The 24,586-nt window shown below is 41.2% G+C and overlaps 1 protein-coding gene across 1 annotated transcript; it reads left to right on the forward strand.

Moving 5' to 3' along the window:
* Positions 1-12,183: 12,183 nt before the first annotated feature.
* LOC149163118 (uncharacterized) lies at positions 12,184-14,705 on the forward strand. The gene is made up of 2 exons (XM_089435351.1): positions 12,184-13,657; positions 13,837-14,705. Exons 1-2 carry the CDS (start codon positions 12,184-12,186, stop codon positions 14,703-14,705), a joined length of 2,343 nt encoding a protein of 780 aa, XP_089291477.1.
* Positions 14,706-24,586: the final 9,881 nt, after the last annotated feature.

Here is a 24,586-nt window from a genome sequence, read left to right on the forward strand (position 1 = left end):
TGCGATGTTATATTTGTGCGATTTTACGATTTTGCGATGGTGCGATCTGCGATGTTGCGAAGCAAATCGCAAAATCGCTCCATCGCAGATCTTTCGGGCACGATATTCAAGAAAAGCTATTTGCCATAAGCTGACTCATGATCATGCGCTTTAAATGCTAATAAAGGAGTTAGTTGTCAGTTATTAATAAAATATGAACGCGTGCTTTTCAAAGAATCACTTCACGTAAGGTGGTATATTTGGTATGTCTGCGGCATTTAAAACTCTCCCATCACCCGTCCGGGTCATTCATTTCCATTTCACTTGTGAATTGCAGGAATGGAGAACGGAGGATGATACAAAGCAATACGTAGGTTGAAATGGGGAAGAAAAACAAAGCCCCGAGCTCCAAAGAAAAGGAAATGGCACCTTTTTATATAGACACGGCTTGTAACAGAGACACATGAATAGCTACGTGGTAAAGGCATGTACAATCTGCTCAAAGAAGAGAATCCCAGAGTAATGAAAGTTACCACTGTCGTGGGCTTATAGAGTTCTTTTGAAGCTTCTCTAGAAGAGCTAGCGTGCTCATTCCTACATCGGATAGCAGCAAGGCCCAAAATTCTCCCATACACAGACATGGTCAAGTGGATACTTGATAGCGCAGAAATGAAAAATAGACAGTTCAAGGTTCATGGTCAAGGGCTCATCGGGTCATTCGCTGCGTAGGATTTAAAGCTTATGTATCATTTGCCTAAGCCACAGGCAACTTATAACACACAATTCATAGAAAAATTCGTGAAGGAGAACCAGAACCTGTCAGAAACCACCAAAGATTGGTCCAGGAAAGATGAACCGCTCAAGAAAGATAAACACGGTATGTACAGTACTGGTTCCCTTACCTCCCCATATTGCTTTGCTGTTGCCATGCTCTGTAGATTATTTGGAATTCCATATATCAACAAAATTTCATCCGAATGGTTACCATTACTAGATGCTGCCACAAATGCCACTATTGTAGATTGGGCCAAAATTTTATCTGATAACCTAATCACGGCTATTGTCAGTTACCGGTCCAAAAGAGCTATGTCTCAAAGGATTTATCCTCCTTTTTACCTAGCCGCATATGTTATGGATTCAATATGTTATGTTTCTAAGTTCCCTGTTATGGGTTGGAAGTGGACAACTCAAGACCCCTTACCCATCCATGTCTATCATAAGATATTGTGGGACTCTTCGTTCACTCCATATTTCTACCAGATTTGTCACGGACTTATGCTACCCTTGTATAGAATGTTGTATGATAAATAACCCCTGAGGTGCTCACCTGAAGCATAGATAGATATCCTCCCCATCGCAAGATGGTTCGGAGAAGAATTGTTCACTTATGTTAGGGTATTTGGAAGTACTGCACCCCCTCATGTTCTACCTTTGTATATCCCTGATAAACTCCTAGCTCGAGAAATTGCATATCAAACCTATGCAGAAGCCGGCCTAACTAAAGACTTAAAGGACAAAAAGAAGGCTATATGGCCATAGTTTCCTGTGGCTTGTGGGGCCTTTTCGCTATTTTATGTAGGTCATGCGTTCACTGAAGTACAGAATATGACGTGTTTACAACTATTTAAATTCTCGGGAAGACCATTTGACCCGAATGAGGTTGCCCAGAATTTCACAACTACAGTCAAGATAAAAGTGTTCATTGGGAAAAAGGATTTATTTGATGATATATTCCAACATAAAAGCTCACTTCAAGAGATTTTGCGTGAATCCCAATTGCAATTGTCTCTAGAAGACTTTCAAAAGTTCATGGTATACAAAGAAAGAAGATTAGCCAGTATTCCTCTAGAAAAGCTACGGCTGTCTGCAAGAGAACCAACTCCAAGCATTAGTCTCAGTGGGAGTTCAAGCACTAACGGATCTAAATCTAAGTCTGAACAAGAAATGCCTGAACACTCTAAAAGATCCGGAAATGACCAAGATAGGAGCGAAGAGTCAGCTAAGGATACCGCTCAGTCAATGGAACTTCTACAACAGCAGGTTATTGCCTCCCCGCAAAGAGATCCTCCTCCTCTCGTCATTGAAACACCACCAGTCACGACAGAATTAGATAAGGAATGGGAAACCTTCAACGAACTGATCAATCTTGAAGGACAAGCCCTAAAAACACCTGTGAGCAATACACAGGTAGCACAAGAAGTAGTCACAACCATAGTCAGCGATGTCTCAAAAACAGAGCATATTCCTATTGCTCCATCTTCTGAGCTTATACTTAATGTAGAAGAAATTCCCCCTCTGGACATATTTTATAGTCCCCAACATAAAGCAGTGGTAAGAAGATAGAGAAAGAAAAGGAAATTAGAAAATACACTCTCTCAAGATGCAGAGCAATTAGACGTCTTGTGGAAAGATCCCACCAGCAATCCGACTGAAAATCTCACCAAACTATCTTAGATCGCAGGAGCGTATGCCTCTGCGACTATTGACAAAGCATCAGAAGTACAACAGTTGTTGAAAGAATGAGAAGATCAAATACAAGTACTGCAACTACAATTCCAACAAGCCAACACCAATAGTGAGGCACACAAACATCTTGAAAGGTTGCAGGAGGACTTCCAGCAAATGTAGATAGGTTATCAGAGAAGTTTGGACGAGACGGGAAAACAGTTACAGGATTTACAAGAGATGCACAGGGATGACCCTAAGCTTACAGAGTTTATTTCATAATCTATTTCCTTGAATGAACAATTACTGCAGCATCAAGAAGTGTTGGGCCAAAAGATATCACAGTGGAATTATTATTGCGAAATGAGTGATAAGATCACTAATCAAGTGGTCGACTTACGAAGTGACTATGATCTGATTGATAAACAGATGACTGAGTACTTGGCTTGGCGGGATGAAGACGAGGGAAAAAGAGCAGGCGCACCAAGGATAAATGAGAACCATAAAGAGCTGCTCTTTAATAAGTGGGACAATCAAATCAGGGAGGCAGAACAAGCGGCAGAAACAATAGCCACGACAGCAAGAATTCTTATTGACTGCGTAAATGAGAATTTTTACAGAGAAAATTTGAGCGCAGAAACCACCCCGGGATATTTACCAAACAAACTACAACTAGAGGCGGAATGGAAACAGAGAGCGCAAGAAAAGGCAAAAGCAATCCAAGCACTGAACAAGTTAAATTGGGAATGTTACTGGACATACTTGGTAAAGCCGCATAGTCAGTGGATGACTGTGAAGTGTATCATAAATGCGGCCGAAAAGATGGTACCAGCTCTCATCGATTCCGTTTTCTCAGCCCAGCTCAAAGCAGAAGTCAGCCAGCCGACTCTCCTTAAACCAATGCTGAATACATGCAGTTTTAAAGACCAGATACAAAAGTAGTTTAGTTCTGAATTTAATTTTCACTTTAAATTTTGCTTAGAAAAAGGGCGGTCATTTTAAACCGCATCCTGAATTTTTGTAAATAAGCTATTATTAGATTTAGGAAGTAGTATTTAAACCCTTCTCATGCATTTAGAGAAGGGTCCAGAAATTTATCAAAAACTTGTCCTCAGAACATGCACTTTTGCACCCTTAGAGGAGGTTTTGGTGAATGAATGGATCAAGATTTGTTGATGTTTGCATTTGATATCTGCTACTGATGTTGCACTTCTGTACTCTTAGTGGATGTTAGAGCAAGGAGAGATAAATCATTGTTGCTTGAAGCTTATGAGTAGGACTAGTCATAAATGGTACTTTTATCTCTTAACCATTTCTGCTTATATGTTAAAGTGATATACAGTTTTTAGTTGTTTATGTATTATTACATGAATGCTTGAGTTATCATTTGGCACTTTTATATGGTGATAGCTATTTATTTATGCCTAATGTATGAATAGCTCATTATGCGATATGCTGTTCACAACTATTTCATCTAACTTTTTATGCGAAGTGGTTCATCTTGATTGATTTCCTTTTTTATAATCGCTGAATGATCTTTATTACCAGTTGTTATTTGAAATCTCTTTAGATCGCATAATAGAAGAATTACATCCTGGGTTAGTATACATTTAGATGTGCTGTTTATTAGATTACAAAAGTATAGAATTAGATTAAAGTTTGAATTAGAATAGCTTAGATAGGATCTGTTAGATCAGCAACATCAAATTCTACACACACACACTCATAGATTGGGAAACTGGTCCCATTATCCCCAGTCGTACCCGCTATACCAAACGGATAAGGAGCTACCAACAAAGGTCCGGACCAGGTGGGTATCCCCCTTGTTTTTGACCTGATATTCGGGGCTTCAACAGAACCAATGCCAGGGTAAAGTCAATAAGAACTTGCAGAAACGGGGCAAGAACACTAGTCTTCAGACTAATCATGGATTCCCCAGCTGCGGGGAATATGGCCATTATACCCATCATTGTCCCAGCTTCCTGATTTAAAAAGGATACAAGATAGTAAGGGGAAAAGTGGCTAGCTAACTATAGTCATGCACGAACCCATTCCCTATCAGGGAGTTGTTAACACCCAACAACAAACTTCCCAAGCTCACGAATCTGTAGGGAACCTCAACAATACTCCTAACAATGATATCTTCATGATAGGAGAGAACATCCTATTTCAAATGATGAATCGTACTTATGAGTCTCCCCCATAGCCTAGTCCATCCACCTCAGCTAAGGCTATACCTACTGGACCATTGACCATTACATGACCTCCCACAGATGTCATGCCCAAAATGGTTAAAGGAACTTTATGACATGTAGGGCCCAATTCAAGATTTACCCACAGTTACAACATACTAGATGACTTGGCTTAGTTAGCGTCAGCTATGTCAACACTTGAATTCCTGGGGATGTGCCCAACCTAGTTGAAATCCATACTTTTCACTTTAGGTGCAATCGACCCATCAGATTCCTACCTCATGGTCTTTGACATGGACAAAGATACTCCTCAGCTACCCTCAACCATCTCTTTCCAAATCCTTGTCTCAATTGAGAATATCAATATACATCGTTGCATCGTCAACGAAGGGGCTTCCACATGCATCATGTCCAAATACATTGGGCAAAAATTAGGATCCCCTGAGCTTAAGCCTTCTGACATAACGCTCAGAGCGTATGATGGGTGCCCTTATGCTCACGTCGGCCTATACCCTAGTGTTCCATTTAAGTTGGCTAGAATAACTTTGTTAATAGACATTGAAGTACTCAATGCCCAGTGGGATTACAATATCCTCCTAGGCCAAAGCTATATGTACGAAATGCTTGCAGTCACCTCATCAGTGTTCAGATCATGATGTCCCCCCATGAGGGAAAGGTCATTAACATTGATCAATTCACATACTACGAGAAGACAACTTCACCCACAAAAGATGGCATGTTGCCCTTAGTATCCCAAGAAGTGGTCACTACATACATTAAGCTCATCCCATGCCATTTTAAGCCATCAAGCCTCCTAGGAACATTCCCATGAGACCCTCTGGTAATACAAGAGATTGTCCCAAGTACCAGAGTGCCAATTTGCATGATGACTTCATCAAACACCGCCTAAACACCGGAGTTGGTTCCAGACACCTCAACACATATAGATTAAGAAGGCAAGTCTTTACCTTTTTCAATTACACAAACGCCCTTCTTATATCCACCATCGGGTTTTGTTTCACACCAAGTCATCGCAATAATCATGTTGCCTAACCTAGCCCTCACAATACCAGTCTGGTATTTATCCCCCAAGACCATGCAATCTAGCACAAGTTACACTGTGACAGGGGTGTTCCCTATCCCTCCTGAGGGTGAGAAGACACCCTATATGGCACCTACCCAGGTTTCACCTATGCCACAAGTGGTGAGGATATCAACACCAGCTAAAAAAAACCAGTGAATAATAAGAAAGGAAAAAAGATGGAAGCCCCAAACACTTCCTCCTCGAAGATCCCTCAACCATGCACTTTGTGTGAAACCATAGGGCACCCCACCAATAAGTGCCCTGAATGACGCTAAAAGATCTGCTACATGCCCCACAAAATCCTGTAAACCATCTAACCTCTATCGAGAAGAAGAATTTACCAACGCATTCTAAAGCATTACGAACCAATCATAGTTGTCTCGAAGTGCCTCGATACAAAGATGTGTTAGCAACACTCACTCAATCCAGTTCCCCATTACTCTCCATAGAGGATGGCTCCAAAAATATTTTCTATGTCCTAAGTGAAGAAGCCTCTTGCTCCTGTCATCTAACTGGTCCATCAACCTCCACCTACAGTCGGAGGTGCCCTCAGCAGGAACATACCTCGCCATCACTGACATGTGCTTTGTGTGACACATCAGAACATTTAATCAACCAATTCCCTAAGTTATGAGCATTTAACCAATTGTATCTAGCTCCTCATGTCACCCAACTAACAAGATCAAGATATAGGTGTCACACTTGCCAAATTTGTGCTCGAAACCATCATGTGCGACACTGTCCACATCTTTCCCGATTTCATCCAATGTTAGGATTCATGTGGCGATTTATTGCAAAGAACCCAGATTTTCCCAAAGTAGAGACCCAACCATCAAGACATTCATCGCCCCCTAGGAATGAAGCATCAAGGTTTATTATGTGTGTATTCGAGGAAAAGTGACTCCCAACAACAAGGCCTAACCCTCATTATGTGAGCCCCCTTCAACACCACCAAAATAGATTGGATCTTCCATATGGTAACTAGGCATCAACACCTAGTACCATGAGACCAGTATGTGAAATCTGTAGCATTGCTACACATACCAATGAAGCTTACCTTATGTTACACACATTTCAGCAGCCTAGGATTCAACACCAACATCCCACAGAAGAATCTTCTCTTGCTCCTCGTACACCAATGAGAGAGAAAGAACTTCCTCTTAAGAGGCAGTAACCACCTATAACTGAGATTCCTCCACTACCCAATGATGACGATACACAACATCATATACGAATTATTTCCTCGTTTGTAGGAACCATGATCCATGCAGTATTCTCATCATTTTTTGGTGTCGATACAAAAAAGTCTACCACAATGGTAGTGCCAACTTTGATGATGAAAAACCATCCAATCTACACCTTGTCAACCTCTCTAGGTTCTACAACTTCAACTGACGAGTCATATTCATGTTCTTCCACTAGCACAGCCAAATCTACATCCCAAGACTTAGCCCACTCCCAGTCAACCTTGGATAAAATTTTCCACTTGGATGAAGATATTCGTGAGGCCATGATGCAACCAAAGTGTCCTTGGGATGCCATACATCATCGTTCTTTTTCTTACCCAAAGAAACATTTGCCCCTAGTAGCAAGAAAACCCACAACATTACACCATTGAAACAAAAGACTTTCTCTCCCCAGGAAAAGCGGATTGGTTCAAAAACCCCATCCCAGCACCTAATGCATTTGAGGAAGGTAACATGTCCAATATATCACCCACCATATAAGTGAATATTGCAAAAGATCTTGGCAAAACCGAGATAATCAACCTGGGGGAAGCATGCTCCCCCGAAGAAATAGTCACATACACATCCCTATTCCAAGAATATAGAGATATTTTTGCAAACACATATCAAGAGGAAAGGCAAGAGTAAGTCAATCAGCATCAAGATCGGTAAGTCACGCTAAACTTGGAAATTTGTTTGATGGTTTTAAAACAAAATTTCTTAGGAATCTAACAAAACAAGTTGAAATGTTAAGAATGCAACATGTAGGAAAAGAAAATGCTAATATTTGTATTGTAGAATCACATTATGTTAGACATTGTCCATCATTACCAAGGTTGAAGGAAGTCAATCGCCAATGCAGCTATGTTATGTATCTCGAAGAGGACCATGGTAGCCTATTTAGCCTAATATGATGCAAGAGCCTAATTCAAAATTTCAAGCTTATGCACATCCACCTCAAAGTAATTGGAACACACCCTTTCCTTAGCAACATTAGCCATATCAACCCCAAAACCAATCTTGCAAACAAGGTTTGCAAGGAAATTATGGGAGCCATCCACAATATCCTCAGTATTTTCCTCAATATTCTCCATACCAAACTCCATCTTATCCTTACCATTCACCTCCACCACAACGACAATCCCATCCACATTCATCTCAAATATCCACTCCCACTCAATTACCTGTACCACCATTTCCAAACCCACACATTGAAGTAACTCAGCCCACTTACAATGCTGAGGTACAACACTTCCAAACATCTCCTCTTGAGATCAATGTTATTCACCATAGCTCAGGAAGATTATTGCAAAAAACGGATTCTCTTAATATCATTGAAGGACTACATCTAGAAGAAGAATTTTTGAAAGAGAAGATCAAAGAACCATGGGTTGAAATTGATGAAGAACAAACATCAAAATTAGAGATTGAGTAAGCTCCCTCATGGTTACCATCAAATCCTCCATGTATTCAAGAGAACAATCAGCAAAAAGAGGAAGATTTGAAGGTCATGGTAGAAGAAGACATGAAGAATGATCCAGATCAGCAAAAGGACCAGGGACATCACAACTATATTGACATATGGTTCCAGACACTTACTAAGTTGCAACAATGCTCTCTTCTTCAATTGTGTTTGTATTCATAAAAGTCAAAGCATTTGATCACTCAAATTTAGGTACCTGTCAAAACATACATTTCAAGCCTACACATCATTTTTTCTGTCATCTTGATGTGCACATGGCTCTATTGGAAGTATTGTTATACTTGAAAGTTATTTTGTTTTTCAAGTAGGGCAAGGTAGAAAAAAATGAAAAATAAAAGAAAAAATAAAAATCTCAGGTGAAAACCTCCTTGGAGGCACCTCAGATTGGCTCATTGATTGAAAACCTCCATGAGGCAGTCAATGGGTTGGGAAAAAAAGGAAAAAAGAGAAAAAAGAAAAGATCCTAGGTGAAAACCTCCTTCGAGGAGCCTAGGAAGACCTACTAGTTGAAAACCTTATTGAGGAAGCTAGTAGGCCTAGAAGAAAAAAAAATAACAAAAATAAATAAAATAAATCTTTTCTCCATGTATCTATCTAATGAATGCATGTCCTCTCCAACATCTGGAAGAAAAAAAAACAAGTTGGTACCAAAAGAAAAACTGGTCAAGCCTAATAAAAAATAAGTCAAATTTTGACTTTCTCCTCCTTTGCTAAAATACTCCAACAATGCCAAGGTCATGCCAATCCATCACCCTCATCTATTTTCACCATCCACCCATCATTCTCAAGCTTCTAACATTCAGTTTGCTTGTTGTCCTAAACAACTACAGGATGCTCTATTTTACTACAGGATACAAAAATGCATAGAGCAGAATTTTTTTTTTACCATAACTTCTTTCAGTGATTTGGCTACTATCATTTTGAACCATTTTCAATTACCTATCCGATATGATGCTGGAACTGAGCTTTTGGCTAATTTCCAACAAGATCAAGAAACTCACATTTTAGATCATATCCAGGAATGGAGGAGAAGGAAGAGGCTTATTAAAGCCAATATTCCACAAGAATTCCTTCTTAAATGGTTTCTTAAATCATTACAACCTGAGATCTCTAATTACGTGTCTCTCTCCGGTGCTTTCATCGAAGAGCAGGCTATTTTCAAAGCCCAACAATTGGAACTTATATATTCTCAATCTGGGGTCTTCAAAAAATTCTACCTGATGCTCCTAGATCAAAGGTGGATATAGCCAAACCGAAGCCAGATCCCCAAGACGACGGGCTAGTTGGATCAATTGATGCCAACACGGCTAACCTACTGAATCAATTGCAGTAGTTATCTTTACAACTGCTTCTTCTATGCGGGCATTGTTATCTGTATCTACACTTTCCCAACCGATGTCTATAAACACCATCCAAACTTCTAACCCCAAAGGAAACCAACAATCCGATGGTAAGAAGAAAGGAAGAGGTAGGAAAAAGAGCCAGGATGGGAAGGGAAATACAAACAAACCTGGCAATGATGCCGGAGGGGGTAGGAAAGAGTCCAAGAAATAATTAAAATTTCCATTTAAGTTATGCAATGGAGATAATTTGACTCATCTTAGCCCTAAGATCCAAGATGCTTAGTGCTTATTAGTGCAGCATGGATCCTCTAGCTCCCAAGTTTTCCTCACTAACCCTTTTCCCCAAAGGCAACACTTACTTGCTGGCATAAACTCTAATGTTGGTTCCCCCACAGGGGGCAACCAGGAAGAGGATAATTCCTCAAATGTCTACATGATGAGCTCGCATATTGACGACAGTACACGATCACGTGATTATAGTGAATCAAAATCATCTAAGGCTAAGTCTGCTTCCAATGTCTCAAAGCTGTTCCATATTGAGAGGCCCTCTGTTGAGTCTATGCCTCGGATGTCAAAATGCTCTTCAAAGCACTCAACCATTAACCCTAATTCTAGGGCAGCCCAGAACTTCTCGATTGTATAAGATCCGGCTCAGAGTCCTTGTGCTATGTCAGCGTTAGAGGTACTCCAGTCGTGCCCCGTTCAAAGGAGTGCATTACTCTTAACAATTGGAGCAGTAGATCCAAAAAATTCTCTTTCGCTTACTTTTGATATGTCAAACATCAAAAAGAGACTCCCCCATCATATGGATTCCAGATAAAGTCTACATATCAAAAGACCAACATCTTTGAAACCATTATTGATGAGGGAGCTTCCACGTGTGTGATGTCCATGTCATGTTGGAAGGCCATTGGATCGCCTCAAGTTGTTCCTTCACCGACTCTATTGATGACATTTCATGGACATTCTCATAAGGCACATGAGATTATTCCAGCCTTTCCCATCTATGTTGGGGGAAAGGTCGTAAATATTGAGGTAGAAATAGTCGATGAATTTCTAGATTACAACCTCTTCTTAGGCAGGAATTGGATTTATGAGATAGATGCCATAGTTTCGTTGTTATTTTGCATCCTTTGTTTTCCTCATGAGGGGAGGATCGTAAAAGTTGATCAACCAGATTATTCTCCGGGTGACTCCCACGCATCTTCTGAGTCTAATGTTCCATTAGTGGACAATCCCAGGCAACCTGTATAGAATCTAGGAGCTGGGATGTACCCTTCTTTAATGGGTATTTTTTATCTTCCTTCTCCTATATCTAGAATCAATGTTATTTCATCCTCCAAGGGACCTTCTCAAAGAGAGTTCTTTCGAACTCATTATGTTTTGGACCCTTGGTGTTTACCCTCATCTTCCACCACATTATATGGAGGGAAGGTAGGTGGAATGGCATGTCCTATGTCTGCAGTAGAAATTGGTTATCAGTCTATTGTTAACTCTGGAGACTCCCATCCTACTCCTTTCTCACCAGAGGAGTTAGATGGAGATGTGGCTCCACCCTAGACCCTCGATTCAACTTCACCTCAGGATTTCTTAGATACAATCTTACCATCTGAAGAAGCAATTCTAAAAGAAATGATGGGTGTTGATAGACCATGGGATGATCTACATCATCGTTCATATTTCCTCCCTCATTTGCAAGAAATTGAGTCAAGTTTTTCTAGTCCTTCTACTAGTGATGTTCATACAGTTTTAAACCCTTTGGCCCTAGCACAATTTTCTACCGAAGGTAACATGTCTGTTATCTCACAAACTATATCAGTGAACATCTCTAGGAATCTTAACATAATCGAAAATGTCTTCATTGGAGCTGATTGTTCCCCTAAAGAAATTCAAACTTATATTGATCTCTTCAAAGAGTTTTGTGATGTGTTCACTTAGTCTTATGAGGAAATTCCTGGAATAGATCCATCTATAGTCCAACATGAGAACAAGACATACAAAAATGCTAAACCTATTCGTCAAAAACTTTGATTGGTTAATCCTAGAAAAAAAGCAGCTATCAAAGTGGAATTCAAAAAGCTACTAAAGGTGGGTTTCATATACCCCATTCCTTTAATTGAGTGGATCTCTAAACCAATCCACGTAGAAAAAATAAAGGAATGATTCGAGTATGTATTGACTTTAGGGATCTAAATAAGGCTTGTCTAAAAGAAAATTACTCCATGCCTTTTATCGATAAAATTATTGATGAATGTGGGAATGAATGTTGAAGAGAATCTTCTCGATCGGGCGGAGGCGAACTAGGGTTTCTGTAACCCATCCTAGGGTTTCTGCAGCCCCTACTACAGCAGGCTTGACTGGCAAAGCTCAGTACTGAAGGAAACAGGGAAGATCGGAGGTTTTCATGGTCCTGCCATAAGCGCAAAGGAAAATGCAGCCCCCTCAGGGGGAGGGCGATGCGCCTCCCCCAAAAAAGGACAGCCAAAAGCAGCAGACCGAAGACTTTGACAAAGAAAACAGACAGAATGAGGGCAATACGGACAGCAGCAAGCAACAGGACAATGAACAAGATCAGAAAGACAAAAATAAAGCAAGTTCCTCCACATGCAGACCGATGGCAACTCACAGGCCAAAAGTGGAATTTCCTAGTCACCGAATCAATGCCAGAATACAATTTATGAGAGATCATGCGCTGATTGGCAAGTTTATTGGAATATGGCCAACTGAGAGAGCGTTAAGGAGCTGGATAAGCACCAAATGGAACCCAAAGGGACACATCACTTTGCATCTAGGTCCAAAGGGGTTTCTCACTGTCGTTTTTAACTACTTGGAAGATCGCAACAGGATTCTGGATGGGGGTCCTTATTTTCTCAATTCTATAGGACTATATCTCAAAGGATGGGTTGAACGATTCAATCCAGACAAGGAAGACCTCAGTTATGCTCCCGTCTGGATAAGGCTGTACTCACTTCCTTGGGAATATTGGGAAGAAAACTCCCTCCAGGAGATTGGAAATGCTCTGGGCGAATTCGTCAAGGTGGCCGAGGAAACAAAATTATGCAGATACACGTCTTATGCCCGGATCTGCGTTTATATGGACCTCAAGCAAGCCCTGCCAGACACGGTAAGTCTCTTCCATGAAGATGTTGAATGGATTCAATTAATAGACTATGAGCACGTACCGTTTAGATGCAGGAAATGCCATGATCTAGGACACCTCTACAGAGATTGTCCTCTGAACAGGAAACCCCCTCCTCAATTGAGCTCAGATAACCAGGCGTCTGACGATTTTACCAAAGTGATAAACCGCAGAAGAGGGAACAAAAAATTGACAACCAATCCCAAAACCAATCAAGTCAGTATGTCAAAACCCTCAATGAGTAACAGCTTTGGGGCCCTGGCCAGTAATAATATGCAAGATCCTGATAATGGACCTCAAAATGACAAAGAATCCAACAAAGAGCAGCCGGAGAGCACTTCACAGCAACCAGGGGATATCTTATTCAATAAATCAACCCTTCAATCCCAAACCAAAACTCAAGCCTGGCATTTTCAAGGAATGGAAGTTGATAATCCTGAACCAAGCACCAAGACACTGAAGGAAAGAGAGGAAGCCTCTCAAGAACCCCAGATCATGGAGGAAGACCCTGAGAATATTGACATTGGTGAACTGGATATCCTAGGACTCGAGCAAGCATGCAAGACAGGGAACTTTGACAAAATACCAGACCGGCAAGTGGACAACCTGGTGGAGGTCCTCAATCGAGCACAAAAGAAATACTCTCTAGGAGTCCAGATCGGAAGTCAATGGGATGGTAAGTTCATCACCAAAGACAGCAAGAAGCGAGGAAGAAAAACAACCCTCGAAAGAACCATCAAGATAGGCGAAGTGCTAGTTGAGTCAGGTAGGTACGCCAAGCTGACCAAGTACTTTAATATCAATCCCAATCCTTCTCAATGAAGCTGATATCATGGAACATAAGGGGGCTCAACAGCCCTAGGAAAGGCAGACTATTAAAAAATATGCTTATGCAGGAAAAACCAAATATACTCTTTTTGCAAGAAACTAAATGTAATTCGACAGTTTTGGAAAAAATAGCAGCGAAAGCCTGGCCAGGAGGGCTAGTAACAGTTGTTGATGCTCAAGGGGCGTCGGGAGGACTGGCAATTCTCTGGGATGCACGAGTAATTCAACTCGACAATATACATGCAAACAAGAACTTCATTCAGGCAATATTTCATATAATTGGCACCAACACTCATGGTCATATAACTAATGTATATTTCCCTCAGGAAACCATACACAAAGCTGAAATTTTGGATACCTTGTCGGAGCTTAACTCAAATAGGCTATACCCGCTTTGGATATCTGGAGGAGATTTTAACATGATAGCAAGAATGGAGGAAAAGCAGGGAGGCAGAAGTAGAAGGAATAGAGATGGGAACCTACTAAAAGACTTTATTCAAAACAACTGGCTGGTAGATCTTCCTTCAAACAATGACATGTTCACTTGGAACAATAAAAGAGAGGGATTGCAACAAATAGCTTCGCGTCTCGATAGATTTCTAATATCAGACAATGCAACTCACCTGGGAGGGGAATTCACTGCCTCCATCCTTCCAGTATCAGGTTCAGATCACTGGCCCATAGCTCTCCAATGGAACCGGCCAGGCAACAGTATTAGGCGTCCCTTCCGGTTTGAGGCCTTCTGGTTAACTCATCCGGATTTCTATGAATTTGTTATATCAACTTGGCTCAAGTTCAATCCCACTAGTGGTACCAAGATGTCTATATTCCAACAGAAACTAAAGCACCTCAAAGGAGAAATCAAACACTGGAATCATACCACTTTTGGCAATATTTTCAAAGCACAGGCTACACTCAATCAAGAAATGAAGAATGTCCAGCAAAGGATCATCATCGAAGGATGCTCCGAGGAACTCGTAAAGTAGGAACAAGCTATTGAATCCCAAATTCTAGATAGAGCACAACAGGAGGAAACCCTTTGGAGGCAGAAATCGAGGATCAGATGGCTCAAGGATGGGGAAAAGAATACAATTTTTTTTCATAAAACCACAGTGCAACGCAGAATGAATAATTACATTTCCCACATCAAAAACGAGCAGGGAGACAGAATTGAGACGCATGAAGGCATTGAAGATGAGTTTCTCAGATACTTTAAGAAAGCTCACCAAGAACCCAGCATAGATAGAATGCCTGCAATAAACAAAATTTTAAGGAACATTCCATAATTAATCACAGAGGAGCATAATATTCTCCTTCTCAAGCCCACAAGTATGCAGGAAGTCGAAAATGTTGTTCATCAGTTGAAAGCAGGAAAAGCCCCGGGTCCGGATGCATTCACCTCCAACTTTTTTCATAACTTTTGGGATCTTATCAAAGTGGAGGTCTGGCAAGTTGTGGAGGAATCTCGCACTTTACGATGGATGTACCCAGGGCTGAATGCCACCTTCATCGCTTTAATACCCAAGGCAGAGGAATCCAATACTCCAGACAAGTACAGACTGATTGCTCTATGCAACATCATCTACAAAATTGTCTCAAAAGTGATAGCTACCAGACTGAAACCGCTGCTCCCTCTCATTATCTCGCCCGAGCAATTTGGTTATGTAGAAGGCCGGCAGATAATGGATGGTATCATTTTAACTCATGAAATAATCCACTCTTTGAAGCAAACCAAAAAACCAGGTATGTTGCTTAAAATCGATTTGTCCAAAGCTTTTGATAGTATCAGCTGGGTTTACATTCAAAAAATTATTACCGCCTTTGGCTTTGCCCCATCCTGGGTTAGATGGATTATCAATCTTTTGTCTTCCTCATTCTTTTTTGTGCTTATCAATGGTATCCCATCAGCTACGTTTCATCCTTCCAGGGGTATCAGGCAGGGAGATCCCCTTTCACCTTTTCTTTTTGTTATTATGGCAGAAGGACTAGGCAGGAGTCTAAATTCCGCTCTGCTCTCCCAGCGTCTCAAAGGCCTATCTTTCAACAATTATCCTACCTACTCCCACCATCAATTTGTGGATGATAACATGATTTTTGGTCATCCCTCGGTCCAAGAAGCTCACCTTCTCAAAGCCCTCCTATCAAACTTCTCTGATGCTTCCGGAGCCCTTATCAATCGTGTCAAATCTCAAATCTTTTTCTTTAACACCCCTGCTCCCACTCAAAAAGCCATTGCCCGTATTCTCAGTTTTACCATTGCTTCCCTTCCCTCCAAATACCTAGGAGCTCCCTTAATAGCCTTGGCCCTCAAGCACTCCTCTTGGAAAAACTTGTTAGAAAAGCTAGAGGCAAGGCTTTTCCTTTGGACTCATAGAGCTCTTAATATGGCCAACAAACTTGTTCTCATTAAGGCAGTTCTCCATTCCATGCCCTTGTATCTTTTCTCTATTCTTGCAGCTCCTAAATGGGTTCTCAAGGAGATAAAGAATCTCCAGCGCAACTTCTTATGGGGCAGTTCAGGCCCTAATCGAAAGTGGGCTCTGGTTAAATGGGACAATGTGTGTCTTCCGAAGAAGGCTGGGGGTATTGGGCTAAGAGATCCAGGGCACAGTAATAAGGCAATGGGAGCTAAAATATGGTGGAGGTGGCTTGAAAATCCTAACACCCCCTGGGCCTCCCTTTGGACAACAAAATATGCGAATAATAGCCCTATTGAAGAAAGAATTCGAATGTCAGAAGTAAGCACTGGGTCTGTAATTTGGAATTCGGCCATTCAACATAGGGATCTAATACAACAGCATAGTTTCTGGGAAGTTAAGAGTGGCAACACAACAAGATTTTGGGAAGACTCCTGGCAGCAGCTCCCAAAGATAAAGGACACACTCTCTAACCTTCCCTTACCAGAGCAAGGTATAAATCAGTTAGCAAAGGTTAATCAGTTCTGGGACCCCTCTTCCACACAGGGATATAGACAATGGATGGATGCCAAACAAATTATGATGCACGGCTCTGAGCAAACTCAGCTCTCTCTCTCCTTAGAATTACAAAAACGGAAAATCCTCATCTCAGAAGGATCGGACATACTAAGATGGGGATATGAAGAGAAAGGTACTTTCACCACAAGGGAAGCATATAAGATAATTATCAAAGAACGGATAATCAAAGACACTTTATGGGATAAAATCTGGCATTCCTCAAATTGGCCGAAGGTGTCTACTTTTTTATGGCTCCTATGTCACAATAAAATTCTCACATGGGATAATCTTAGAAAAAGAAGCTTCTCTGGCCCATCTATATGTCTCAACTGTAAGCAAGAAGAGGAATCAGCTATACATCTAATGCAAACCTGTCAAATAGGACGGAAGTTGTGGGAAAAGGTTACCTTCCGATGCCAAAAAGAAGGCAGAGTGCAAGGGGATATCAGAGCTACTATTCGCAATTGGAGTCACGAGCCATATCAAAGCAAACTCCTCAACACACTATGGTAGCTTATTCCTGGTCTACTGATGTGGAATATCTGGAAGGAGCGGAACAGAAGAGTTTTTAAGGATCAATCTATGTCTATAGAGCAGATATGGACCAAATTACATCAGAACATTAAGGAGTCATTATCCATTAAAAACTGGTCCCCAGAAGATTTTCCTTCATTGCAGCAGGAAAAATTAGTCTGGGACAGTTGGAAGATACATTTAAATCAACAACCTACCCTTAAAAACAATCCTACTAAGAAGAAACAAAAGTCAACAAAGTGGACTCCGCCGCCCAGCAACATGTTCCAGCTCAACTTCGATGGAGCTTCAAAGGGTAATCCGGGAAAAGCAGGTTATGGGGGAGTCTTCAGGGATCATTATGGCACTCCTCAACTCATCTTTCTCGGCTCAAAAGGTTGGGACTCCAACAACTCAGTGGAATTGGAAGGACTATGGCGAGGTCTCACCCTGGCTCAGGACAAAAGTTTTTTTCCACTTATCATAGAAGGGGACTCGCAAATCATCATAAATATGGTCACAAAACTAATGCAGGGATCCCCCATACATAAGGTCAGTAACAGTTGGAGGATGGCTCAAAGGCTCGAGCTAATAGACAGATGGCTTTCTCAACATCAAGCAATTTCTTTCAAGCACACTAAGCGGGAAGGAAATAAGCTTGCTGATTTTCTTGCTAATATAGGAGTGGAAATTGGGGTAGATCTCTTTGTAGGCTCAATCTCCAGCATAGCCTCCGAGGATCAACTCTCTGAGTTCCAGAATATTGTGAAGGATGATATGCTTCAGGAGGATGACACACACCCGGATGCGGGTGTTAATGTGCTGCATTTATGAGGGCTCGCTCAATGCAGGCAGCTGGCCCTGCACCTGGCTGGCAGACGAAAACTGTAGATCTCAATGGCATGCGCATTTATTTGGATGTTGGACGGAATGTTGGTCGCACAAATCGTCATTAATGTGCGCCTGGTTCGAGAGTTCATGCTCAAGGATTTATGTATGGCTTGGTATGTGGTTCACGCCATCACTCCTGGTTCTTTTCACCTCCACCCGTTGTTCTTCCCGCACCCCTGCCTTGCTCAGATTGTCTGGAAGCACGCCTGGGTTTTTTGTATCGCTAGGTTCCTCTGTGCTCAATCCCCCTCCTGTCAGCTCTGCCATTTTCCCTTTCTCAGCTGTTCTGTCATTTCGAGAATGCCTCGCCGTCGAGGAGTCTCACATCGAGGAGGTAATACCAGTAATAAAGGCAGAGCCTCTCATTCTACTCCTCAGAATGTAATCCCCATTGCTTCGGCCTCCCCGTCCTCACCGCCCTCTGGCCATGCTGGGCCTCTCCCGCACAATTCCTTTCAAACTACCTGCTTCACCTTCCATAGCAGGCTCAACAGGCCAGTTTTGTCTGCCAGTATCACGGTTATTCTTGCTGAGGAAGAGGACAATCCCAACAGCTCAGCCCACACCACCACCTCTCAATCTCAGGAAGACAACGTCCTTCAGGGGGAGATGGCTGGGGTTGTGTTTAATGCAGATAATATGCAGGACGATACCCCTGTTCCTGAAGCGCCTCCGCATCCGGCTGATTCAACTCAGCACGAGATCCTTGCTTGTGGACCGACTCATCATGCAGGCAACATCCTCAACCTGGTAACTCCTCTAGAAGGTGGTATCGAAGGAATTGAAGATAATGGTTTCGTCACCTGGGTTGCCTCGTCTAGCCAGGTGGACAAGGATATGCCCGACTCTCTGCAACATGCCGATTGATGTTGGTTCATTACCGACGGGTGGCATTCTTGCCTTTGCTCTATTTGATTTTATGCTATGTGTCTATGTTTTTGGGTCTCTGGTTATGGGTTTGGTCTCAGTTCTTGTTTGGTTTTGGCACTAGCCAACCTGTTCTTGATCTACAGCAACAACTCTGGGTTTGGCGAGTTCTGTTTTGCCTCTTTTTGTCCATGACGGGTATGACAGCATGCTTCTCAGTAAAGCCTCTGCAGGCGATAGTTATGATGTGTTAGACTCAGAACAGAATTGTTTTTTAGTGGGTCAGTGTCTAACAAATCAAGTTTTTGAAGTCTGTAATCCTGAAATGGTTGACAGTAGGATATATATGTCTCAGAATCTCTGGCTGAGGGCTGGCCTCTGCCCCCTCTGAGGTCTCGACCTCCATGTAGATATTTTTCTCTTTTTTAATAGAATTAGCATTTATGGAGAAAAAAAAAAAAAAAATTATTGATGAATGTGCGGGTAATGAAATTTTTTCTTTCATGGATGGATTCTCTGGTTACAATCAAATTACTATCCATCTAGAAGATTGGAACAAGACAACCTTTATTTGTCCTTGGGGTATTTTTGCGTACAAAAAGATGCCTTTTGGCCTCAAAAATGCTGGAGCCACTTTTGAGCGGGCCATGTCTTATGATTTTCACAACATCGAGCACGTTATAGAAGCATATCTAGATGATTTATCTACTTGTTCTCGAAAGAGAATTGATCATCCTAAACATCTTCGGTTGATCTTTGAGAGGTGTCATTTTTATAAAATCCGGTTGAATCTGAATAAGTGCATTTTCGCAGTCACATCCAGTCCGTTGTTAGGATTCATCATGTCAATAGAGGGGATTCGTGTTGATCCCTTTAACATTAAGGAAATACTTAAGTTGCCTTCCCCATCTTCCATACGTCAACTTCAAAGTCTCCAAGGAAAAGCAAATTTCATGAGGAGATTTATAGGCAATTATGCTGACATAACAAAAGGATTTATGTGTTTGCTTAATAAAGGCGTCCCGTTTGTATGGGATGATTTCATGCAATAATCTTTTAATTCTTTGAAAAAGCACTAACCTCTTCTCCATTGTTGAGTCCACCCGATTATAGCATATATTTTCTCTTGTATCTTGTTGCATGAGAATCAACCATTGGTATGGTTTTGGTTCACGAAGATGATTCCTTATGTGAGCATGTAATCTACTATCTAAGTCAAGGCTTGGTAGGCCCTGAAATACATTATTCTCCCATCGAGAAATTAGCTTTGGCAGTTGTCCATGCTATCCAACGGTTTCAACATTACATTCTACTTTGAAAAATGTTCGTCTTAGAAGTCGTCAATCCATTTCAATTTGTTCTCAGTAGGCAAGTGATTGGGGAAAAATATAATAGATGGATTGTCATTTTTTAAGAATTAAATCTCGAATTCATGTAGGTTAAATCTAAGAAATCTTTAGTATTCGCAGATTTGATATCAAAGTTTCCTTGTGAGGAAGAAATTATTCACGAGGAATATTTTCCTGATGAAAATTTATTTCTTATTTCTTCACAAGGTCCTTGGTATGGGGATATCATTATATATCTCCATACTTTGAAGTTTTCGCCCGCTTTTTCCAAAGATGAGCGTATAAATTTGCGTCACCTCACTAAGAATTATTTTATTATAGGTGACACATTATATCGTCATGGGATTGATTCAATTGTTAGGCATTGTTTAACCTTGGAAGAAGTTGAGTCACTTCTTAATGATTTCCACAGTGGAGCCTGTGGCGGTCATCTATTTGGGCTTGAAACAACCCAAAAAAAATTGCGAGAAGACTACTTTTGGCCTTTGATCTTCAAATATTGTATCAAAGCAGTCAAAAGATGCCATCCTTGTAAGGTCTATACTTGGAAAATGCGTGCACATCCAGCTCCTCGTTTTCCTGTTATCACCGTTAGTCCTTTCACGAAGTGGGCATTGATTTTACTACTTGTAATCCGCCTTTGGCACGAAATCATAAATACATCATTGTGGCCGTAGACTACTTTACGAAGTGGGATGAGGCCATGCCTACTTTTAAGAATGACAATGAAACTTCGGCCTTGTTTCTCTTCAATCAAGTTATTTCCCAGTTTGGTATCCCTAAACAGATTGTCACTGATCATGGAAGTCATTTCCAAAATCAACTGATCTTTGAATTGGCTCTGAAGTTGGGTTTCCGGTACGAGAATTCATCTCCATATTATCCTCAGGCCAATGGGTAGGTTGAAACTAAGAACAAATCCCTTAAAATCATCCTACAAAGGATGATTAACAAAGTTAGATGCAATTGGCACATCATGTTGTATCCGACACATTTGGCATACCAAATGTCAGTTAAGACTGCCACTGGCTTTACTCCTTTTAATTGGTTTACAGGTTGGAATCTATCTTTAATGTTGAATATGAAATTCCTTCTCTTAAACTAGTTGTTGAACTTCTTATAGAGACTTCTAGTCTCGAAGAGCACCTTGTTCATTTGGAGCATCTTGATGAGCAATGTCAAGATGCCACAACAATAAACGAATCCCATAAAAAGAGGGTAAAAACTCAATACGATAAAGTTGTTTGTCCTAAAATAAATTATGAAGGTGACCTTGTCCTAGTCTACGATCAAGAAAAAGATGCCTTGGAGGTAGGCAAGTTTAAGTCTATGTGGTACAGTCCCTTTATAGTCAAGCGAGTTTTGAAAAAAGGAGCTTATGAATTAATTGACTTTGAAGGAAACAATTTGGTGGAGCCCAGAAATGGGCTCTACCTTAAGAAGTACTTTTCTTAGGCTTCATCCGAGCACTTACTTGTTTGTGTATATTGTGTGTTTGTACATATCTATCTACCGATTTTAGTGATGTCGATATTTTTGATCTGCTTTGGCAGGTATTGATGGATGATTCAATATATTTAGGATTCGCCGATGGTGCGAGTAGGCATACTCGGAACCTTGCTTCCGCAGCTTGGGTGATTTATTATCCATCTGACTAGTTGATGGTTTCAAGAGGAGTATGTATCGCCCCTGCTTCGAATAATATTGTTGAATATGTTGTCGTTGTTAATTTTCTATCTAAAGCAATATCTCTTGATATTGATTCACTAGTGGTTTATTTAGACTCACAACTGGTGGTATCTCAACTGAATAAAATTTATCAGGTACAAGATCCCTATTTGTATTGCCAATTTCTGAGAGTATGATTGTTGCAACGATCATTTATTTATATCATATTTGTTCACATTCCACGATCAGAAAATTACTTAGCATATTTTAGTGCTAATCAAGCATTTGACTAGCATATAAATCATTCATCAAATTAAAAAACATAAAAAATAATCGAAGTATCATTTGTATATATGATCATCATAAAATCGCATGTATATAGATAGAGTGTTTGTGTCCAAAATAATATACAAAAATCAGGACAAAATTCCCTACAAAATTTGGGCTTATGCCCATCATCATGTATAATCATAAAAATATCTGATCATCTATCTAGCTGGCTCAGGATGAGCAGCTAGAAAATAAACAACAACATTGGCCACATGCTGAAATAGTCGCACCCAGTCTTGTGGTACTCCTACCACACGACACTGCATCTCCTCGGCTAAGTCCTCTATGGTTATCATGGGTACTTGGTGAGTCAGTCTCACCAAGTTCCTTTGAACTTCATGCAAAACTCTCTCTATCTCAGTTGTAGCCTCTTTGGCATCTCTTCCACGGCACCTATGTCGGGGAAATCCGTCAGGTCTCACTGGCCCCACATATGAAACATGAAAAATATATTTTGTAAGTGTCTTGTCTCATAAAAAATATTTTTAAGTTCATTTATATTAAAAAACCCAAAAAAATCTTAAGAAATTCAAAAAAATAAAAAATTGTTACCTATGCCACCCCATGCTGTATCTAGTGGTAATATTAAATCTGGATCTCCCCGGAAATCCATTACAGGATAGGGGTAGTCATCGACTACGATGACCTGTTGATCCCACCATGTGAAAAACTCGTCATCAAAGGTCATCCTGGGGACATTACTACCCCCTATGCATTTTGTCAGGTCAGCCCATCTACCCATCCACGGAACCCTCGCGCTGTTGATGGTCAATAATACCTTGGGTTGAAGCACAGTGTTGGCTTGTTGGGGCCTGACCCAAGTTCAGAAGTGATTTAGCCAAACAAATCTCGATACTACTGGCCCTTTAGGAAACAGCCCACGGAGCGCGGACTGAGGTCTCACCCGAAATAGTATGGGAGGGTGCTAGAACCAAGTTTCTGTACCCTAGAGATGTCTGATGGGTTCAAGTGGTCCGCGGTTCAACCCTGCGCGCACGTCACTACACGGACTTATCCGTACCTCACAGCCTGAGATGCTGCCTTCTCGCAGCCCTACTCGGGGACTGAACAATGTTATTATGCAATTCCTTACTAGTAATATAATATTAGTTGATTAACTTAGCTTATCTGTATGCCTTCAGTTATACTTAACAATATTCACAGTTCATACAAGTGCACGCAGTAAATAAATAGTATAATTGCAATTCATATCCAACAGATAATAACCCAAGAACAGATACACAGAATTCAGAATAATCTTCTCCTTATTATTCTCTTCCTTCGGTTATAGACTCTATTCCACCCTACGCACTCAGCTGTAGGGGTCCTCGCACCTAGCTACGAACTCTACTAGGCCTCTGTGCACTCAGCTACAGAGCCATTTCCTACTCTATGACACAAGACGCACTTTGCACTTCAACTTAATATCTAATACCTTTCATGCCCATCCTCTAAACCCTCCGATTCGATTCCATTAGATGTCTTTACAACTTAGAGCCTCGCTTTATTTATACAATCCCATGGTCTGTGGACCATGGGTAGGCCGACATTACATTCAAAACTAGGGTGGATAACCCTTTGACTCTAACATACATTTTGCGCCCGCACTTCGTGGAGATTTACAACAATATCAACTCAAAACTTGGGCTTTGAGCCCCAAAACATGTCATGGGGGGGATTCCATGCCCAACAGGCCCCCAACACAAACATCGTGACTTGCCTCGAGTCACTCTGTCAGCGCGGCGATCTTGGTGCAGAGTCCCTCCAACTGTCCTTGAACTGTGCTGATGTTGGCAGTGGACTGCGCTGCTGCTTGCTGAATTTGTTGCATCCTCTGTTCAGAGACCTTCATGGATGAATTGTTTCCTTACATCTGTACTGGCATCTGATGCGTATGTTTAAAGTCTCGTGCCTTTATCCGGCTCCTCGGAGCACAAAGACTATGCTTCGGCCAGCTAGTCAGATAGCCGGCCACCCTTGTAGGGATTCAAGTGGATACCATTTACTTTACCTGGGAAGGGTTCTCCATTTAGTTTGACTAGCTGGATCGTGCCTCCGTTTGTGACCTCCTTAACCATGTATGGTCCCAGCCAATGCATTCTGAATTTTCCCAGAAATTTTTCAAACTTACTGTCATACAATAGCACTATGTCATTTACCTTAAAGGTGCACAAAATGATATGGCAGTCGTGCCAGGCTTTTTCACACTAATTTTGTACACGCTGATGAAACCCAACCAAAAATCGTTCTTCCTCAAGTTCTTCCAATTGCGCG

Source organism: Pinus tabuliformis, chromosome 5_2 (assembly GCF_031772625.1).
Source record: "Pinus tabuliformis cultivar Carrire ecotype Pingquan chromosome 5_2, CPIR1, whole genome shotgun sequence".
In the NCBI taxonomy this organism is placed as follows: Eukaryota; Viridiplantae; Streptophyta; class Pinopsida; order Pinales; family Pinaceae; genus Pinus; species Pinus tabuliformis.

Bases quoted from the DNA above. Each gene is read 5' to 3' on its own strand.
- LOC149163118 (XM_089435351.1), top strand. From the start codon at position 12,184: ATGCAGCCCCCTCAGGGGGAGGGCGATGCGCCTCCCCCAAAAAAGGAC. The intron at 13,658-13,836 runs GTAGGTACGCCA...GTAATTCGACAG, and splicing joins CGAAGTGCTAGTTGAGTCAG to TTTTGGAAAAAATAGCAGCG.